The sequence below is a fragment of the Acipenser ruthenus genome, chromosome 6 (assembly GCF_902713425.1).
Source record: "Acipenser ruthenus chromosome 6, fAciRut3.2 maternal haplotype, whole genome shotgun sequence".
Taxonomy (NCBI): domain Eukaryota; kingdom Metazoa; phylum Chordata; class Actinopteri; order Acipenseriformes; family Acipenseridae; genus Acipenser; species Acipenser ruthenus.
The window spans coordinates 46,622,542-46,643,445 of NC_081194.1; the positions used below are offsets into that span (position 1 = coordinate 46,622,542).

At 37.6% G+C, this 20,904-nt stretch overlaps 2 protein-coding genes and 1 long non-coding RNA gene across 5 annotated transcripts in view; 2 read left to right on the plus strand and 1 right to left on the minus strand.

The window, feature by feature from the left end:
- Window positions 1–718: 718 nt before the first annotated feature.
- On the minus strand, window positions 719–11,850 carry gpatch11 (G patch domain containing 11). The gene is made up of 8 exons (XM_034017772.3): window positions 11,681–11,850; window positions 10,740–10,966; window positions 9,490–9,531; window positions 6,287–6,407; window positions 5,802–5,892; window positions 4,188–4,319; window positions 3,031–3,112; window positions 719–2,745 (listed from the first exon to the last, which is right to left on the minus strand). The coding sequence occupies exons 1-8, from the start codon at window positions 11,731–11,733 to the stop codon at window positions 2,690–2,692; spliced, it is 804 nt and encodes a 267-aa protein (XP_033873663.3). The 5' UTR covers window positions 11,734–11,850; the 3' UTR covers window positions 719–2,689.
- On the plus strand, window positions 2,706–11,179 carry LOC131737293 (uncharacterized). The gene is made up of 3 exons (XR_009328901.1): window positions 2,706–2,771; window positions 5,594–5,665; window positions 11,058–11,179. It is a non-coding gene; the product is annotated as an uncharacterized LOC131737293 (long non-coding RNA).
- An 81-nt stretch (window positions 11,851–11,931) lies between the features above and the next one.
- The window catches only part of LOC117411520 (HEAT repeat-containing protein 5B), a 76,750-nt gene continuing 67,777 nt past the window's right edge, over window positions 11,932–20,904 (plus strand). For 2 of the 3 annotated variants that reach the window (XM_034019142.3, XM_034019143.3), the window contains exons 1-8: window positions 11,932–12,121; window positions 15,192–15,411; window positions 15,611–15,822; window positions 16,358–16,466; window positions 18,334–18,483; window positions 18,816–18,987; window positions 19,208–19,365; window positions 19,909–20,158. In XM_034019142.3, the coding sequence (XP_033875033.3) occupies window positions 15,286–15,411; window positions 15,611–15,822; window positions 16,358–16,466; window positions 18,334–18,483; window positions 18,816–18,987; window positions 19,208–19,365; window positions 19,909–20,158 (1,177 nt within the window). In that variant the 5' untranslated portion in view covers window positions 11,932–12,121; window positions 15,192–15,285. Of the gene's footprint in view, window positions 12,122–15,191; window positions 15,412–15,610; window positions 15,823–16,357; window positions 16,467–18,333; window positions 18,484–18,815; window positions 18,988–19,207; window positions 19,366–19,908; window positions 20,214–20,904 lie in introns of those variants that run through there. The other variant, XM_034019145.3, reaches the window with a different exon arrangement.

Consider the following 20,904-nt stretch of genomic DNA (forward strand, 5'->3'; position numbering starts at 1 on the left):
GCGTTTAAAAGGGACCAAAAACAAAGTACACAGAAAGAGTACTTAGAACTGCAAACACAAGTCAAAAAGGAAGTTAGAAAGGCCAAGAGAGAGATAGAAATCAATATTGCTAAGGGGGCTAAAACCAATTCCAAAATGTTTTTCCAATATTATAACTTCAAGAGAACATTCAAAGAGGAGGTCAAATGTCTAAGAGACACAAATGGCAAAATCATACATGATGAAAAAAATAGCAAATATATTAAATGATTACTTTTCACAGGTTTTTACAAAGGAGGACACGGACAACATGCCCCACATGTCGACCTGTTCCTATCCAATTTTAAATAACTTTAGCATAACAGAGGCAGAAGTGTTAAAGGGACTAGGAGCTCTTAAAATAAACAAATCCCCTGGGCCAGATGAGATCCTCCCAATAGTACTCAAAGAAATGAAAGAAGTTATTTACAAACCGCTAACCAAGATCATGCAACAGTCTCTTGACACAGGGGTTGTACCGACAGACTGGAAAATAGCAAACGTAATACCAATCCACAAAAAGGGAGACAAAACCGAACCAGGTAACTACAGACCAATAAGCCTGACTTCTATTATATGTAAACTTATGGAAACTATAATAAGATCTAAAATGGAAAATTACCTATATGGTAACAATATCCTGGGAGACAGTCAGCATGGTTTTAGGAAAGGGAGATCGTGTCTAACTAACCTGCTTGATTTTTTTGAGGATGCAACATCGACAATGGATAATTGCAAAGCATACGACATGGTTTATTTAGATTTCCAGAAAGCTTTTGACAAAGTCCCGCATAAAAGATTAATTCTCAAACTGAATGCAGTAGGGATTCAAGGAAATGCATGCACATGGATTAGGGAGTAGTTAACATGGAGAAAACAGAAAGTACTGATTAGAGGAGAAACCTCAAAATGGAGTGAGGTAACCAGTGGTGTACCACAGGGATCAGTATTAGGTCCTCTGCTATTCCTGATCTACATTAATGATTTAGATTCTGGTATAGTAAGCAAACTCGTTAAATTTGCAGACAACACAAAAATAGGAGGAGTGGCAAACACTGATGCAGCAGCAAAGGTCATTCAAAATGATATAGACAGCATTCAGAATTGGGCAGACACATGGCAAATTACATTTAATAGAGAAAAGTGTAAAGTACTGCATGCAGGCAATAAAAATGTGCATTATAAATATCATATGGGAGATACTGAAATTGAAGAAGGGATCTATGAAAAAGACCTAGGAGTTTATGTTGATGTAGAAATGTCTTCATCTAGACAATGTGGGGAAGCTATAAAAAAGGCCAACAAGATGCTCGGATATATTGTGAGAAGAGTTGAATTTAAATCAAGGGAAGTAATGTTAAAACTCTACAATGCATTAGTAAGACCTCACCTAGAATATTGTGTTCAGTTCTGGTCACCTCATTACAAAAAGGATATTGCTGCTCTAGAAAGAGTGCAAAGAAGAGCAACCAGAATTATCCCGGGTTCAAAAAGGCATGTCGTATGCAGACAGGCTAAAAGAATTGAATCTATTCAGTCTTGAACAAAGAAGACTACGCGGCGATCTGATTCAAACATTCAAAATCCTAAAAGGTATAGACAATGTCGACCCAGGGGACTTCTTTGACCTGAAAAAAGAAACAAGGACCAGGGGTCACAAATGGAGATTAGATAAAGGGGCATTCAGAACAGAAAATAGGAGGCACTGTTTTACACAGAATTGTGAGGGTCTGGAACCAACTCCCCAGTAATGTTGTTGAAGCTGAAACCCTGTGATCCTTCAAGAAGCTGCTTGATGAGATTCTGGGATCAATAAGCGACTAACAACCAAACGAGCAAGATGGGCTGAATAGCCTCCTCTCATTTGTAAACTTTCTTATGTTCTTCTTATGTTCTTAGTAGTAACCACCCCCCTGTATAGTCTTTATCCATTTGCCTGAAGATGACCCATTTGTCTCCTGTGAGCTTACCAGGAGTCCCCCATCATCCACAAGCTTGACAAAATATGTATTTATATAACGTCAAACCTTATTTTAACTTTTATGCTCACTTTTATGGTCAATGTGCCACATCTTCACAAGAGAGATCAGTCTACTTTAACAATTATGAGAACACTCCTGATGCTTTCACCAGAAAACATAAAACTAATAAATACAAAATCTAAACAAAATAAAATAGAAACCTTACCAATGTACACAGTTGTTGTTTTGAACAAATTATTGACGATTGGTTGGTTTATTTGAAAGCAAAACTGAACATGTTTTTTCTTCGCAAGAATCATCAAAGGTAATTTGTACGCATTAACTTTCTTGTTAGCAAATCTCATGCAATACTTTGAAATATCAGAATGTGTTTATCACAACACTTTTTTCTGTCTAAATAAGAAAGTGGAATACAAAATAAAATAAAAAACATACATTGATCACACAATTAGATACTTGGCTCTTATAATACATTCTAATAGACATTATGACCACTGAAACTGAGCTTAAACAGAAAGAAAATGATAAAATACGGGAAGACAGCTTCTTGGTCCTGGTCAAGTGACTGTGAATGTTATTGATGAGCCAGTTACCGTCGCCACCTGTTACACATGAATTACATCTTTTTTTGTGTGAACATTTTACAGAGGGAATCTTGCTTTTATGGTCTTTGTCCTCTGTACCCTTAGTTAGTCGTGATCTGCAGCAGTCTCTCCAGGGCAATTTGAAGACAAGTCTTCGTCATCTGTAGGATTACAAAGGAAGAGAGAGGTTAGTATAATTACAGTGCTTGTTACCCCAAAATGCTATCTATGAATGATGAAGAACCTGGGGTGGGAAATATATTTGCCATTAACTCTAATCAAACCCTTGTTTATTAAATATCTTGGCATCCCTGAGTAGATAATTATACCCCCTGAAAAAATAGGCAAAATAATAAATAAGACGACACACAAGTGCTGTGGCAATCCAAGAATTATCCATTTACAACCAATTCAGAATGACTGGATGGGATACCCTCTCATCTTACCATCGTATGATGTTCCACACCAGATGCAGTAGAAGTGAACGTTTCGTAAATATGATGTCAGTATCTGCAACTTTTCAAAAGACTGAAACAAAAAATATAGGGTTGTTGTAACTACTGAAATGTTTCAAACTTATGTACCATGTATTACCCAACAAAGTGAAAAATACATATTTTCTAATGTTTACTTAGTACAGCTATTGACAACTGGTTTGGTTGTGTTTTAAAGTCCTGGTTTCTAATAAAAAATAAAAAAGTCAGTTAAGTGCAGCTTGTGCTCTTAATTTGACTTCAACTGAAACTGTCATTTGCTTGGGGGACAGGCTGAGGTCAACGGACTCTTTATGGTGTCTGTTTATCCAAACCGTACTGTATCATTTTATCATAAGATAAGGGGATTTGGAATACTAAATAAAAGTTCTTGGCAGAGAAATTGTCACTTGTCATGTAATATGATATTGTCCATCATAAAAACTGTTCAAGTCTTTCAAGTTTAAACAGTTTCAGTTTGCTGCATGTTTCACAGCATAATAATACAACAATATTAAGGAGGTTGTTTGGTAAGCAGTTCAATTATGAAAATCGTGACAAACATAGCTGTTCATTTTAGACATGCTAAAAAGCCTCAGTTGCAAAACCTACTGTTATGCAAAATCACAATCCTGCTTTTAGATACTTTCAATATTATTATTGGAGGGTGTGGTGGAAAGTTTCAGATTTGAAAGCTCCTTTTATGATTCCAGAGACAAAAAAGGGAATTCCCAGTGGATTTTTACCAGCTTTTCTACAGATTACTTCTACAAATCACCTTTACTTCCACAAATGGCCAATGGGCCAAAAATGTGAGCATGTCATGTGAGCTCTGGCATACATATGAAAACAGCAATGCAGATTAATCATAATGACCCCATTCTAAACATAACCTCTTAAAATGTTTGGTTATCCTTTAAAAATTGTAGGTCCCTTAAAGTGTATATCTGTTAACAAAATACTTTCATAAATTCTCTACATAGATCTCTGGACTAAGCAGTTTTAAAATGTTAGTAAACATCTCTTATTGTTTGATGTTTTGTTGCTACTGTTTTACGTCCTAGGTCAATCCACCACTCTCCAAGTGAAATCACCAAGGAAATGCACGACTAGCTGAGGGAATTACTTACAGTTAGTTGTTCTGCTTCATCTTCCTCCTCCTCTGTTTCTTCATTGTCATTGTCATTGTCCTCCTCCTCCTCCTCCACTTCCTCAGTTTTAGAGGCAGGCCAATACCAAGGATCCCTGGGCTCTGTGATACCCTATAAAACACAATACAATAAGCCAATTACAGTGATTATTGACATTGAACTCCACCATTTATTCCAATTAGCTGGAGTAACCATTGTGACATATAGGACTAAACTTTATGGGGAAACCAGGATACTTCCACAACATTTCACATTTACAATAAAATAAAGAGGTCAGCCATAAATGTGCTATGTACAAAAGGGGCACAGAAAAACTGTGGCTAACCCCGTCCCCAGTGTATAACTTGGCCTCTTTTCTAGATATCACAACATGTTTTTGGTCAGATTATTAATAAAGGAAAATACCCATTTTGTTAATCTATCAGAATAGTAATCAACAATACCTGTCTGCATTATGTATTGTTTGGTCTAAATAACTACATCAATTTCTGAATGGCACATATTCAAATTTAGTGTCAGTAGCTATTCAAATAGGTTGCACATATTGCTTCTGGCAGTGCCAAAATGGTAATTCTAAGCATTTGTAATGTAATCTGCATTGCTAAATAGCTTGGTCTAAAAGACGTAACCATGGCTTTAAAAAACCCTTTCTTTCTTATTAGTATTCTTACAAGTCCCTTATTATTTTTTTTAATCTTTGTTTTCCAGAATCTTTTCTCTATTAACACCACAATAAGTTCACTTCCCATGTTACAGATCATAGGCATTCATATACTGTACATAGGGTGGCTATATGGGGGTCTGGTCAAGTCCTGTTACCTGGGCTATATTTGTTAATGGTAAAAAAATTGATTATTTCACAGCACATCACTGTCTAAAAATAGATATTTCACAATTAAACATAATATTTATTAAAGCACAGGGATGGAAATAAGACTCCCATTGCATAGCAGTTTGGTCCATTCATGATTTTACTATGTTTAATAAGACACACCTGAGCTTGTTATCTATACACTGTGGCTATTCAAGCTCGTAAAACCTGGAATGGGTGAAGCAGAAAGAAGTAGCGTTGTCACATTCAAAATCCATATTTTTTCTCTACAGTTATTATACAACAAATGTTCCTAAATACTGAAATACTTACCTGAACAGTAAATGCTAAATTACAGTATATTTGGTTTTTTTAAGTCCATCTTTAAAGACATTCTATTTTCACCATCAGTGACTTAAACAAAATAAAAAATAAGAATAGATACAGTGCCTATAGTAAGAATTCACCCCCCTTGGACGTTTTCACAGTTTGTTGTGTTACAACCTGAAATCTTGATGCATTTAAATTAGATTTTTTTTCCTTTGATTTACATAACCTACTCAACACTTTGAAGAGGCAAGAGAATTTGGTACCCAATACTTGGTAGAACCACCTTTGGCAGCAATTCAGCTGTGAGTCTTTTGGGGTAAGTCTCTACAAGGTTTGCACATCTGGATCATGCAATATTCACCCATTCTTCTTGGCAAAACTGGCCAATGGTCAAGCTACATTTTTAGGAAAAAAACAAACAAACTAAATGCACAGTATTTTGTTTCACTAACCTTTTGGCTGTCAAGCTGTTCACAAGCCCGCTGGCTTTTCCAGAGGTCTGCCTCTATCTGCCGCTCTTCTTTTTCTGTTCTCATCCTTAGTCTGGAAAAACCATCACAGACAGAACATAACTCAGAATCTGAGGAACTATGGACTTCAGTGCACAGTGCAACGCTAATATGCTTCCCTACTTGACTTTTAAAATCACCTTGAATCGATTTGTGCTGTAATAATTAAGAATAGAAAATAATTAAGTAAGCAGAAACAATATAAGATCAAACAGAACACACATAATATGATAAACAGGTAAGAAATGAAATATTACAAAAAATGATGGATTCTTTTAATCAGTTTTATCAGTGTTGGAAGTTCTGAATGAAGTATCTTTAACTGAATGTGTAGTTCACTATTCAACCCTTATGACTACCTTTTGTTTAGTATAATGGAACAGATAGACCCAATAGAGCTACTTATACAGTAGAGGTCTAATGCATACCTGAAGTTTTCAAGATCTTGCTTCTCTACTTGCTGTTTGACTTGAACCTTTCGCCTATAGTTTTCAAGTTTTTCTTCAGCTTTCCTCTTTTTCACTTCCTCTAGCCCAATCCCACCTCGATCTAAAGAAATGAAATTAACTCACTTCACATGTTTTTCACTTGAGCAGCAAAGGTTCATTAAAATAATTTTCTTAAAAAAAAAAAACAACAGGCTAAATATTGTACTAACTCAACAACTCTATGGTCTGATGAATACTGTGGAAGACAGCAGGCAACCTTTGGGTCAGTCCATGTCAAATCAATCACTTCAGGAAGGTTTCTGACCTGACCTCTTCCAATTTTGATGCAGGGATGTTGGTGCCATAGAGATATAAGATTTCCCCAAGTCTGACATATTTAAGTAAAACAGTTTTTATGTGAGAGGTCACCAAATATTTGACCCGAAATAGCTCCCAGATCAGACCAATGACATAAAAAGTACCAATAACTTTACTATTTCTAACAATTTTTTTGTTAATGCTACAGTAAAAAGTAAATTATTGCTGGAAAGCTCTTTGTGCTCTATGCAACTTTATTATATTTAACGTCAAATAGAATTATAACCTTTGACCTTGAGTTGCTAATCACAGACATCAGGCTTAAAGAGCATTGAAAGCAAGCGAGAACAAGTGGGTCTTGAGAGTTGATTTGAAGCAAGCGACTGTGGGAGCTGCACACACTAAAGCTGGGAGAGAGTTCCAGAGTCAGGGCCATGAAGCTAAAAGAGCGCTCTCAGAGTGTGGTGCACTTTTGCTTGGGTATAACAAGCAGGCCAGAGTCAGAGGACCTCAGCTTGCCTGCAGGGACATCGTGAGTCAGCAGGATGGAGAGATACTCTGGATCTGTGTAATGAAGGTCCTTATAGGCAAGCAGGAGAATTTTGAAAGTAATCCTCAACTTTACAGGTAGCCAGTGCAGCTGGGCAATACAGGGGGTAATGTGATCATGTTTTTTACATCTGGTAAGGATCCTAGCAGCAGCATTTTGAACCAGCTGCAGTCAGTTTATGGCGCGTAACAGAAGACCACCATAGACAGTTGCAGTAGTCGAGTCGAGAGGAGATGAATGCATGACAAAGTATCACTGCATCCGGGAGAGAAAGGTAGGGACGGACCTTTGAGATGTTTTGGAGGTGGCAGAAGGAGGATTTGACTACAGAGGAGATTTTGGACACCAAAGGAGGAGAGGTTACTATTCAGAAGTACACTAAGGCTTCGTACCGTGGTGGAAGGCAGCAGCAGTTTCCGAGGTTCAGGAAGCAGTATTGAGATTCTTGAGTTGAGTTTTCGATCCTACTAGAAGTAGTTCAGATTTGTCAGTGTTGAGATGAAAAAAATTGGCAGACATCCATGCCTCGATGTCTTGGATGCAAGCCGAGAGCCGGACCATGGCAGAGGGACATCCAGTGGCATCACATGGCAGTAGTTGATTTCAACAGTAGGCTGGAGACATCAGTAATGGAGAGTAGAAAGAAGGAAGAGAGAGCAGGAGGGGCAACTGGAGGGGAGTCAAGGTGGTCAAGTACTATACTGGGTTTGTGGCAGGAGAGCTTAGAATAGATGGAGTAGATTTTGTTCCAAAAGAAAGAGGAGAAATCATGGCAGGTGGGTTTATCGATGGCTGGATGCAGGATTTGGTCAATGGCTTTGAAGAGAATATTTGGTTTACCGTGTCCCATGGATATGATCTTAGAGAGTACTTCACCCTGGCAGCAGCGAGCGCACGCCTGTAGCTACTGAGGTGATCGGTCCAAATCTCTCTGTGAACTGTTAGTCCAGATGACCTCCATTTGCGCTCAGACTTGTGACAGGCAGACTTAAGCAGTCGAATTTAAAGGGGATACCATAGACAGTTGCAATGTTTCTTCACTGTTCTGGTTGTAAGCAGGGCAACTGTGTCGATGATCTGAGTAAGGGTGGCGCTGTAGAGGGACACCGCATCATCGACCAAAGATGGAAGAGTACCAGTCAGAGGGGAAGAAGAGACACATTCCGATAGTATTGTAGGATTTAACAGATTTTTGGGACGGAAGGAAATAACAGTATCAGTAGTAGCTGAAGGTGCGGGAAGATTAATATTGGCAGTGATTAAGAAATAGTCAGAGAGAGAGAGATATCCGTGACTGAGAGACTGGAGATCTCAAGACCCCTGGTGATGAGCCAGGGTGTGTCCACGGGTCTGAGTGGGAACGCTGACAGATTGAGAGAGTCCAAGACAGTCCAGGAGCGTGACAGTCGGTCACTAGAGGGGAAGAAGGCAAATCGACATGGATGTTGAAATCACCTTGGAGTAGAATTTTGTCAGTTGAAGTGCAGATTAGGGAGAAGAATTGTGAGAACTCAGCAATAAAAGCAGAGTTATTCTGGACGATAGATAACAGCAACGGTGAGAGACATGGGAGAGGGGAGATTGATAGAAAGATGCTCAAAACGAAGAGAAGGCTGGCATAGAGAGAGTTGAGGCGGCAAGCACAGTTTTTGGTACAAACTTAGAGGATGGTGTGAACTTTCAGTATCCATCCTTGATTTTGGTCATCCATGTTGGGGCTCACAGTCCAAGTGAGGTCAAAGCTCAACAATTCAAGGTCAAAATTCTGTATTTTTGGATAGAGCACAAAGACATCTTTCAAGCAAGAGTTTACTTTTTACTGTAGCATTAAGAAAAAAAAAGTTATTGGTACTTTTTATGTACTTTTTATTGGTTTGATCTGGGAGCCATTTTGGATCAAATATTTGGTGACACCTCACATAAAAACTGTTTGACTTTGAGATGTGAAATCTTATATCTCTATGGTACCAACATCACCTGCCAAACAGTATCAAAATCCATGACCTTTCGAGGGTGATTTACCTGACATGGACTGACCACTTTAGCAACTGAACAATGGTCAGATATTGTTTACTGTATTCCAACAATGGTTGAATTTTGTCTTTTTTACAATTATAATTTTTTATGACTTTTGCTAACTTGGGGTCAGGAGCATATACACAAAAATCACAATTAAGTATTTGAATGAACTCATAATGCACACAAACATTAGGTTTCAGGGCAATGTGCTACTCAGGTGCATTCAAACAACTGGTGTCACCTGCCATAATTACAAGATAACATTTGCAATGGGATATAGCTGAAATATTAGGGTTTACATTTAAAATGTGCTTACCTGTTTTAATGTTCACTGGGATAGGTTCAACCCTGCCAGCTCCTGAAGTACACAAACATGTTTTCAATGGTCATCTACAGTACATGCTGCATCATAAATGACTCACTGCATGAACAAAAACAAAACATCCTTGATTTCCTGGGAATGTAAAGTTGGCAGGGATGGGGTTAAATCTGTCCCTGCTCGAAATCACAGGTGTAGCTATTCCTCAATTAGGTAATTCAGTGCTAATTGGGGTGGCCACATGTATAAAAGAAGGGAACGATCCTTTGTCAGGTGGGTGGATGTGCCCGGCCTTTTATTTTGGCCCTTGTGCCTGTTAAAAGTGTGTGTGTGTGTATATTAATATTAAAAGTGTGCAACAGCGCTCAAACTGCAGCTCTTCTTGTCACTGAGTTTCATTCCTGATGCTATCCTGACACAATTAGTAGCTTTAAAATTTAATTTATGTACTGTCCCATTCACTTTTTTTTTAAATGATGTTTACAATTATTCAGCATGTCTTTACAACTGCTTAAAATCTCTGGGTCAACTGCAGTGTACCACATTTAGTCCACTTGATGTGTCTAACTAGTGGATTAAGCAGGTTTAGTCCACTTGACTAATGTTGGTACACCTGCTAATCCCGATTGCAACGTACCACAAGTTAATCATCACAGGTGGATCAGACTAAACAAGATCCTAATGGCAGCATACCAAATCAGATTCGTGATGATCCTGTTCAAGTGGATTAACTTAGTACTGTGAAGCACTTAGCAGTTGCAGAGACAACTGCATTTTCCACCTGAAATGACTAATACATCTGAAAACTCCATTCCTTACGTTTCTTATGTCCGAAACGTAGGAGCAGTCAGATCTGTGTAGTATAAGGTATGTATAGAAGAGCCAGCGGCCAAAAGTTTCCTGTTTTTTTGCTACTAGCATAAAAACACTGGAAGATCTTGCCTACAATGAAGAGCAGCTACTGAACTCTGTGAAAACACCTTAAGACAGACCACAAAAATGCACTATATTTCATTAACTGCAATAAGAACTATTCAGTGTCTGACTGCTCCTCCACAAAATACAGCTGTCTAATATATATGTATCTGCCAGTTTGTGTGTGTGATATGGATATGAATTTAAAAAATAAAATGTTCACCACATACATCTGTATCAGGCATTGGTATAAATGTCTGATACACATATGTGGTGAAAATTTTATTTTTTAATCATCGTCTGAAAACCTAATGTGTTTAATGCAATCCCACCTGCTTTTCCAAGCCCTTGACCTGCTTTGTACCCCATCTTTTGTAGTAAAGCAAAGCCCTTGTTTTCATTGCCTAATGAGCTCTTCATCACTGCCTCCCTCCTCTCCTGCTCTTCCTCCTTGAAGCTCTTTTGCCTGTTCTTTATATTCATCTCCTTGTGGTGCACCTCCTTCCTCAGGGCTTCTTTCTCTCTCCGCAACATGGGCATCCCCGGCCTCAGATCCTCCCTGGTGGGTCAGACAGAAGAAGTTACAAGGGTCTCATCTAAGATATATGGTCAATGCCTTCACTGCTAAGCTGACCAATTTCCCATTTCAGATCTCCAAAAGGATCCTGCTATCTTACATAGCCTAATGGAAGAAAATCTTTTGCTACAGTTTCACCTTGGAATGCACTGCCGACGGGACTTAGATCCGAGACTAACCATCGTCAATTAACAAAAAAAATGTTGTTACACTATCTGAAGCCCTGTGTATGTGTATGATGTGTAGAATTGTAAATGTGTATTCCGTGTTTTTTTTTTAATGTGATTGTAAGTTGCTGTTGGACGTCGTTGTAAACGACCTAATTATAGCCATATGGCCTTTTTCCAATAAAAATATAACATAAAATAAAAATAATTTTAAAAAGTCTATACAACTCAATATATACACAAATAATGACCTGTAATAAAGACGTGCAGAAATAAATGTCATCGTTTGAAACGTTAAATTACTTACAGGTTCTTACAATTCATTTTATAATAATAACGTGTGTGTGGTTCGTACGGTTTATATTGCTTTATATTAACAAAGCCCAACTTACAGTTTGTCAAGTTAATAATTGTCAGTAAAATCGATCTAATGCATAACTGCACATACCAGGTGGTACATTGAAACAGTACATCTACGATTAAATGGACTTGCTAAACACGTTTACTAAAAAGAGAAATGACGCCTTACTGTTTAGTTATAAAAGCGTCTGACATATAATCATCTTCTTCCTCCTCTGCCATTGTAATTAAAAAATTGGAAAAAACAAAACAAAACCAACAGTACTTCAGCAGGTCTGTTATGCAGGAAATACTATTAAGACGAAGTGATGGTTTCCATTTTACATAATCCGCCCGAGGACTGAGAGCAGAATAACGTTGTGTTCCGGTTTAAAACATACAACTTGTCTTATATTACTGAAATGATGGTTACAATGATGTAAACTTTTTAACAAATGTGTTAAGTGTTTTTTTTTTTTAATTGACCCCATATTGCCACGTAGAACACATTAGTTTTACCATTATATGAGGTGTTTTATTTTATTTTATATATACTACAAACAACACAAGGTTTCTGGTCGGAAACATTTCAGTGTCGCCTGTGCCGGTCGAGTTGGTGGTGAAACAGCAGGTAGGAAATAAACGAGTTGGGTTATTAATATACTATTTGGTGCTATTAAAATATTACATGTGTTGTCATCTATTGTATTATGTGAGGTAAAAACGGTTTGTGTTGTCGTTTCTTCTACTTATACAATTGTGATCGTTTCAGTCATTCATTATTTACTGCCTAGCTGAGATAAAAGAAGAGGCGTCTATTTAAAAAAAAAAGGTTTTATTTTTTAATTGAAATAGTGTCTGTGTTCAAAAGATGAGGTATTGTGGCATCTCGTCTGCAGGTTAAAGTTCAAGCCTCTGAAATAATAAACAAACCTACATATTTGTTTTGTAAATACAATCTCATGAGCTCAGTGCAGACAAGCTGTGGTTACAATACATTTTATCCAGTAACTAAAGGGCCTATCAATACTGTTCAACTACATACTGTAGGTCTGTCAAAATGCAATTACGTCAGGTAAATGCAGAGGCCGTCTTGATTATTTTGTTGATGCTAAATCCTCGAAAAACGCATTCGGTAATGGAAGAATTGATCTGCAGAGATTAGATAATACAAAGGCTTCTTTAAGTTGGGGTAATTATTGTATACTGTAATAATAATGGACCCCAAGGTGTATTTGCCTGGCAGGTAAAAGTCGTCTTTAAAACAAAAAAGCGTCATGATTTAAAATCACTTTGCCTTTTTATTTATTCATGACATAACTTAGGCAGAGGTATAGACCCTTTAAGTGTAGGTGTTTGTTACAACCATGTCCTTAATTCTAAAGATATTCTGATAAATTCCATACAACAAACTATAAGAACATGAGATGTTCATGGATATAGAATGCACATTACACTGTGACCCAATTAGGCCCACATGGGTGAACCAGATTGGTGCAATTGACAAAAAATGCACCATTTTTTCACCTATACATGAATTGCAGCATACCAGTTTGTGTTCTTTGTAATTTTCTTTAATTCACTCAGTGTGCCACTTTTATTTTACTGCAGTAGTTATTTTAATGACTTTTAATTGGTTTACATGTTCTGAGACAAAAACAACTATATATGTTGTTGCCTTGTCTGCTATTTCCCAGAACAGTGCTGTATGTTGGACAGTGGTGCAGTTATTTGTTAGTTCATGGCTCAGGAAAACAATTTTGCTTTCTCTGTGTTCTACATCTATCTCTTCAAATCAGATCATATGTCTTTTTTTCTCCCTGTATCTGAAACCTGTTTAATTCCATAGGCATCACAATTAGATCAGCCCCACTTAAGATTGTGGCAGGATGGCAGACAATGGTCTCTTGAAAGATACCTACAGTAATGAGCTTCCAGTCTAAGTGATGAGAAATGTAATTTCCCTGAAAAATACAGTAAAACAAAACTAAGCAGGCATAACGGAATGCTGTCATTTATTATGCTGTCAGGAAAATGTTGAAGGTACGTGAAGGAATTTAAAATGAAGAATTATGTAAAAACATGATACAGGTAGTCACCTTTTTTACTTTTGTGCAACTAGCTATAGCTTGTATTGTGACTACACATGAAACTGGTGCGATTTAGTTGCATTCTGATGCTAGACCCTTGTTGAAAGGATATGTACAGTAGTTTAGATTGGTACACACAATCTTACCCTTACAGTGGATGATAGGTGCTGCTGTGGTACTACATGCTACAATGCATGTACTGTATAAGACAGTGATATGTTCACATGGGGATTTCAGTGGTTCCAAGAAAATAGGAAGCTCAATAGGATTCAAATCCTGAAAGGAGTGAACGATCGGCTTTAAAGGATATTGTTTTTGTAGATAGTGTGGAGTATTACAATGTTGTCTGCTTCTCCCTAGTACTTTTACTATTACACTTCCAAAAGATCACTTTTAAAGAACTAATGAAAAAAAGTAAATAGGAATTCAAGATAGTTGGTAATTGAGAAATATATATGTATACAGTAACCATGCCAGCAGAACTCTCCTCAGTCCCTTGTAATTGAGAGTTGTCATGCTCCACCTACAAATGAGTTCTCCCTTCAGCAATGGAAATTAGCATACACCAGTTAGCATTCCCTAGCTATTTTGTCATTTAAACTAATGTCTTGTTTTATGGCAGTTGATTTTGCAGGTACACTAGGAATATAATATATAATTAGGGCTTCTGATTTTCGGTTTTAACCAATAAAACACCCCGATACAAAAAAAAATGAAATCAATGTATAGCCAATAAATACTGGAAAAACACTGGAAATGGCTACTCAATTCACGTTGACTTCACCCCTTTCCCGTTAAAAAAAATTAAATAAAAAGTACTACAAAAAAACTACCTTTCCCAGTGCAGCTGGGCAATGTCCCTCCTTCCTGCCTTGTATCTATCATTGATTCATTCTGAATAATTTAAACCCGCCCCAACTACTGAGTGACAGCACATTCCTACATTTCTATTGGAGACTCCACTTGCGAGATTTAAAACAAGATTACAAATTAGGAATGGAGGGTTGTTAACAGGATTTAAAGCTGTATTACAGTCAAGATACAGAAGATTTAAAGCAGAATTGCAAATTGTAGCGAAATGTAAAAAAAAAGCCTACATGCAAAACCCCAGAAGAATGTGCTTGTGAACTAAGGATTTTGTTGTGGAAGACAAAGAAGGTACAACTTAAGTGTGCGAGTACTGTCGAGTTACTATACATATTGTGACAAAAAAATGGCAGAGCATTTTGGAAAGTAACCGAAAACAATAATTTCCTATAGTATATAACAAGCGAAAGCCCCCCAAAAAAAACGATTTACATAAAACTGAAAAATAGCTAAAATTAAGCACCAAAAAATGAAATTAATAAAAATAGAAAATCAGAGGCCCTATATATAATACAGCTAGCTTACATGCATTTAATATTCTTCTAGAAAATGTTTAATGTTGAGGAAATGCAGTATATGGGTTGGATAAAAATATAGAAATGCCTACCATGGAAAAGCACTGATTCTGAAATTCTGTATGGTGTTTAAATTAATACATGACCATCTGCAGTGATGTCTGTTCTCCAGAAAACCATACATATCAGACGTCTATGTTTATAAAGTTATTTTTGTTCTGTTTCACAGTACAAGCTAATTTCATCGAGCACTTGGCAAAGGGAGACTGGATTAACAGAAGTGTATTTGCAGCCTGCAGTGCTTTACCGTACAGTGAGGTGGGATGGAGCTGGCCCACAGTCTATTGCTCAATGAAGAAGCCCTGGCTCAGATTACAGAGGCCAAGAGACCAGTCTTTATATTCGAATGGTTACGCTTCCTGGATAAAGTACTTGTTGCTGCTAATAAGGTATTTTTTTTTAATTTTGAAAGTGCAATAAATGCAAATCCAATGCAGCTGACTGACCCTTCATATAAAGGTGTGCTGATATGATTCTGGAGAGGATCTGATCAAAGTAGACTGACTTGTGCTCATCTTTGGCTTTTTATTTGGGAAGTGGTTTCTTATTACTTCTGTGTGTGTGTGTGTGTGTGCATTGGTTATTCAGGTTGATGTGAAGGAGAAGCAGAAAAAGCTGGTGGAGCAGTTGACTGGGTTGATCAGCAGTGCCCCAGGACCTCCCACCAGGAAACTACTGGCTAAGAACATGGCTACTCTTTATAGCATTGGTGACACCTTCACAGTCTTCCAGACACTCGACAAGTGTAATGACCTTATCAAGAGCAAGGATGACACTTCTGCTTACCTGCCGACCAAACTGTGAGTAAAAACTGGGAAAAATTGGTAACCATAACCATCACACTGTGTATCCAGTTCTGTGGTATAAAGGGCTGTCTTATAACGAGGTAGCACTGTATATGTGATCACTTCATTACTCTGTTGTTCACATGCTCTAATTTTAATAGAGATACAATAGCTTTACAGTGTTATTTACAAGCACCTGTTGCAATCAGTATCTTATTTGGTGTTGCGAGGGCTCTTAAACGGACAGATTCAAGCTAGGTCTGCAGAAGGATAAACTGTTGAAGAAAATAATAAATGGTCATCACTGAATCATAAAACATGATTGTGGGAAAGCCACTGTAGCTTATGAATCCAAATAAAATATGTAAGACATTCAACTGATAAATTGCAGATGTGTTTCTTGCCACACCATTTTTCCTTGCATTTGCTGCAAACTTTTGAACCAGTCATGAGTACAACTATGTTCATGTTTTTGTTTCAGTCCAGGATTAAAAGGCTGATCAAATATGTAAATAGAGCAAAATAACCATTTCTTCTCTTGCTGTTACAGGGCTGCAGTATCTTGCGTTGGTGCCTTTTATGAGAAGATGGGCCGAATGCTTGGCAGCTCCTTCCCAGAGACGATTAACAATCTTTTGAAGGCTTTGAAAAGTGCAGAGGTAAGATCTTGCAGAAATTAACACCTTTGCAGTAGGCGGTGATGAATATTGCCCAGATTTGCATTTTTCATCCATTTGTTTCAATTTTTTGGAAACAAAACAATCTACATTTGTAAAATTATTTGAAATAAATGTTTTTTTAAACTGGTGATTTTGTTATCTTCTTAATGTTTAGCGACAGTGGTGACTTTGTTTACACAGGCAGCTCCAGAGCAGCAGCTGTGTAGCAAGTGATTCAGTGATTCAGTATCCCAATGTACAACCCTTATATTTCTGGTTTCCACCATATCTGACTCAAATGATATATACTGGATTGTTTATGTAACCCATTGAGGTTTATCCAGCTCAAGTAGACCACATTTTGGGGAGGTGTTTCCTCCATGTGAGGGTTCCTTCTTATTCTAGGGATATATGGTGATGCCTATCTATCCGTTCATCCACCTGTCTGTATGTCACACTGATATTTCTTCATATGTCTACAGAATCGCTTATACAATTGTGGTTAAACATTTCATTGCTAATTCTTATTCTGTACTCTTCTGTACATACTATTGATGTATGTCATAGTCATCAAATTGTTCAACATACTGATAGCTTTAATTTTCAATTTACAGCTGTGGTGGGAGATGACTCAAACTAAGATTTTCCCACCAACTATCAACCAGAGGGTCTTCTAATTGCTATCTTTTAATGGTGTCAACAAATCTGAATTAATACCGTATTACATTGACCAACAATGGCAAACCTTTAATCGTGGCTTTACTACTATTTTTAGCCAACAGAAATTTCATAAGAAGAAATTCGCTACATAAATATAACCATCATGAACTCAAACAACGTAACAGACTGACTGGAATTTTTATGCTAGAATTATCTGATATTTTGAGACCAGCTCTTGAATATGAAACAAAGAGAAGCCATGCTGTACCAACCTGAAATACAGACGTCTGTAGCGTTGGCATTTTATGTATCTGGTAAATTTCAAAGAAATTAGTAAGACAACGGCTTCATGGATTATTGCCTGTGTTTCCTGCAGCCTTGCCAAGAGACCAAGTCTTTGTCTTGTAACACCAGCGGACGGAAATTAATAGAAAGCACAAAAAGGCTTGATGCACAATTAAAAGATGTTTTGGGATAATGAAGTCCAGATTTATGTGCCTGAGTAAGTTTGGAGGAGCCATTTGTTAATCCCCACAGCGTGTCTGTGTGATGGTGGTGGTTGTTGTAGCTGTACTGCACAATATTTGACTTTTTGATGATGATGATGATAATGATATTAGGTCATACATAGAAAATGAAAATGATTGTTTTATTGCTGGAGAACAAGATAGAATAAAAGTGAGAGGAATTAATTCAAAGGCTGTTTGAAAGAGAAATATAAATGAATACAAAAATAATAATGTGTGCTCTCTCTTTATCTACATTAAGCTTAACCAATGTATGTATCCTTAATATAGCATCACATTTTTATATACAGGTACATATACATAAGACACTATTTTCATTTATACATTTCATTTCATTCACCTCCTAGATTTCGGAATAGTTTTTTTTTAGTTTCTAAAAATTTTCTTCGTTTTTTTTTGTCTGTTCAATGAAGTGTACTCCATCTTCAACTTTTATTCACACACGTACAGTTACCATGGTACCGATCATTCGCATCACCTAGAATCATACTAGCTAGCAGGACAGTCGCAGAGCCTTTGTCAAATCGGATAGAAGCGCTAATAGACTCACGCTAAATCTTGATTTAGCAGCCTTCTGGCTTCTAACTTTAGAAGCTCTTTGTGAAACATATAATGTACAGTAGAAGATTAATAACATTTGCTGTAATGAATCCCCATTGTATTTGTGTTGTGTCCCACAGTCTCAGGGCCGTGGAGAGATTCTGCTCAGCTTGCAGAAAGTGTTAAATGGACTGGGAGGTGCTGCTGCTTCCTGCCACCGCGACATTTACAAGAATGCTCGTTCTTTACTCACGGACAGATCCATGTCAGTTCGATGTGCAGTAGCTAGGGTGAGTATACAAGTTGAGGCAAAACAATAAGAAACTAGACACGTTATAAATTGTAGCTTTATATGTGCAGTAAAGGTATGGAAAAATAATGACCGTTATTTATTATTTTATTTGGGGGGGGGGGGGGGGGGGGGTTCCAGATGATGGACGTAAAGTTTTCAGACAGTGACCCCCTGTGTCTGCTGGTTTTCATTCCAACTAATCTCTCAATTACTTAACTAGACCCATAATTTAACTGAATTGTTTTAATTAGACCTTTTTAATTGTTTTCAGTTCTAAAACAGTTGCAAAAAAATCATGATGTAATGATTGTCTTGTTTTATCCAAATCAGTGCTTGCTTGAACTCCAGAATGAAGCTGTGTTTATGTGGACCACAGAACTGGAAAATGTAGCTACCTTGTGTTTCAAAGCTCTGGAAGGGTCGAACTATGGGGTACGTGTAGCAGTATCCAAGCTTTTGGGAACGGTGATGGCTACTGCTTTGATGCCAAAGCAAGCAGCTGGTAAGTAATCATTTCTATTGATACTGTGGGTTTTCAGGTGTGACAACACAGCACAATACAGAATGGCTCTGCTTTAATAAACATTAATGCATTAGCCGTAAGTAAAGCTGGTGGTGGGGCACACAAATAAATGAATGGCTAGCCATTTTGATTGCTTCAGTGTTACATGATACTTTTGCTGTGACAAACATGATGTCATTGTCTCCTCTTTCCTACAAAGTAATGCGACAGAATGTGAAGCGGGCCACGCTAGATGAAGTGCTGGAGCTTATGTCCACTGGATTCTTGCGTGGGGGGTCGGGCTTCCTGAAGAGCGGGGGGGAGATGTTGAAGGGAGGCGGCTCCGTCAGCAGGGAGGTGCGGGTTGGTGTCACACAGGTCAGTACATAAGCCTCTCTAAATGTACTGTGCAGCAGATAGCATACATATTTGCAAGAGTAAACTAATGTAGCTGCGGACAATAAGTAATCTACTTATTTATTTTGTTAGAATAATTGACTTGGTTTTCCACAACACTAAGCACATTCTAATAAATCTGCAAATATGACTATCAAGACTGATGCAACATTCAGTGCGATATCTGTCTTGGCAGTCAAATTTGGTTGCAAAAAGGACAAACTTCACATCTAGATGTCTTATCGGAAGTCTTGCTTATTAAAATCTGTTCCTCATTTTTAAACAGGTGATAATTCAGAGATACCAAGATATTTAGTAAACATTGGGCCTCAGTGGGGTTAATGGGCTATAAAAATGTAGGCTTTTCTTGTTCTTTTATTCCTAGAAAGTGGGTAGCATTTTGTGAAAGGTGCTGAGTGTACTATCCATGTAGAATATGTCATTGTTAATTTTCAGGTTTAAAATGATGTAAAAGAAAAAAAAAAAAATTTGACTTCCTGGCTTATGTTTGTTACATCCTCACAGGCCTACGTCGTCTTTGTCACCACACTGGGTGGCCAGTGGCTGGAGCGTAACTTTGCCACATTCTTGTCCCACGTACTGGACTTGGTGTCCCACCCCCGGGCCATTCAGACCCATGTGGAGGCCGTGTACTCACGCCGCTGCGTCTCTTTCCTGCTCCGGGCCACATTGGGCAGCCTGCTGGGGGAGAAAGCTCAAATTGCAGCCACCAAAGAGATCTGCCAGGCCATCAGCAAGCAGATGAGGGCAGTTGGTAAGGAACAGATTGTTGATGGGGGGGGAAATTACAAGGTTCAGAGCATTACAGAGTAAGTATTTGTTTTTTTATTACTAATTTATTAATTTGTTTGTTTTTTATTTATTCCATTAACTTCCGGAATAATTCCTTAGTAACTTCCGTAATTACTAATTTTCTTACCAGCTTACACTAATATACTTGCCTTTTACCTTCTGCGTGCAGTCATACTTCCCCATTAAAGAGTAAGTAATGGAGTTCTGAAAAAATACAGTGTTACACATCACCACGTCCCCTGTTTAAATAACGTACCTGTAATTTTTCTTTTCATTGTTACATCCTGACAACTTTTTACACTTATAACTTGCACTTGTACAGTCTGCTTCAAAGCTCTTTTCAAAATGTCTGCTCTAGTGCATTGATAGCGTAAGGATTATTGCCCACATTGTCAAACAGGTAATGGAACAGAAAAGCCAGAGCACAGTTAATTTTTGATTTATTTGTTTATTTTAATTTATCTTCTTTCAGTGATTTAGAGGACAGATCTCAAACCCCAGTGCACTAGAGCAATTTTGAAAAGAGCTTTGAAACAGACTTTAAAGTGTAAGAAGTTGTCAGGATATTAACAATGAAAATAAATATTACAATATAATGCTATACTTTTTGGAACCCCGCTACTTACTTTTTAAGGCAACTGCCCTGGAATAATTGGTATTTTCTGCACTCATAAATAAATACAAGGTTTAAAAGAATAATTTGTGGTT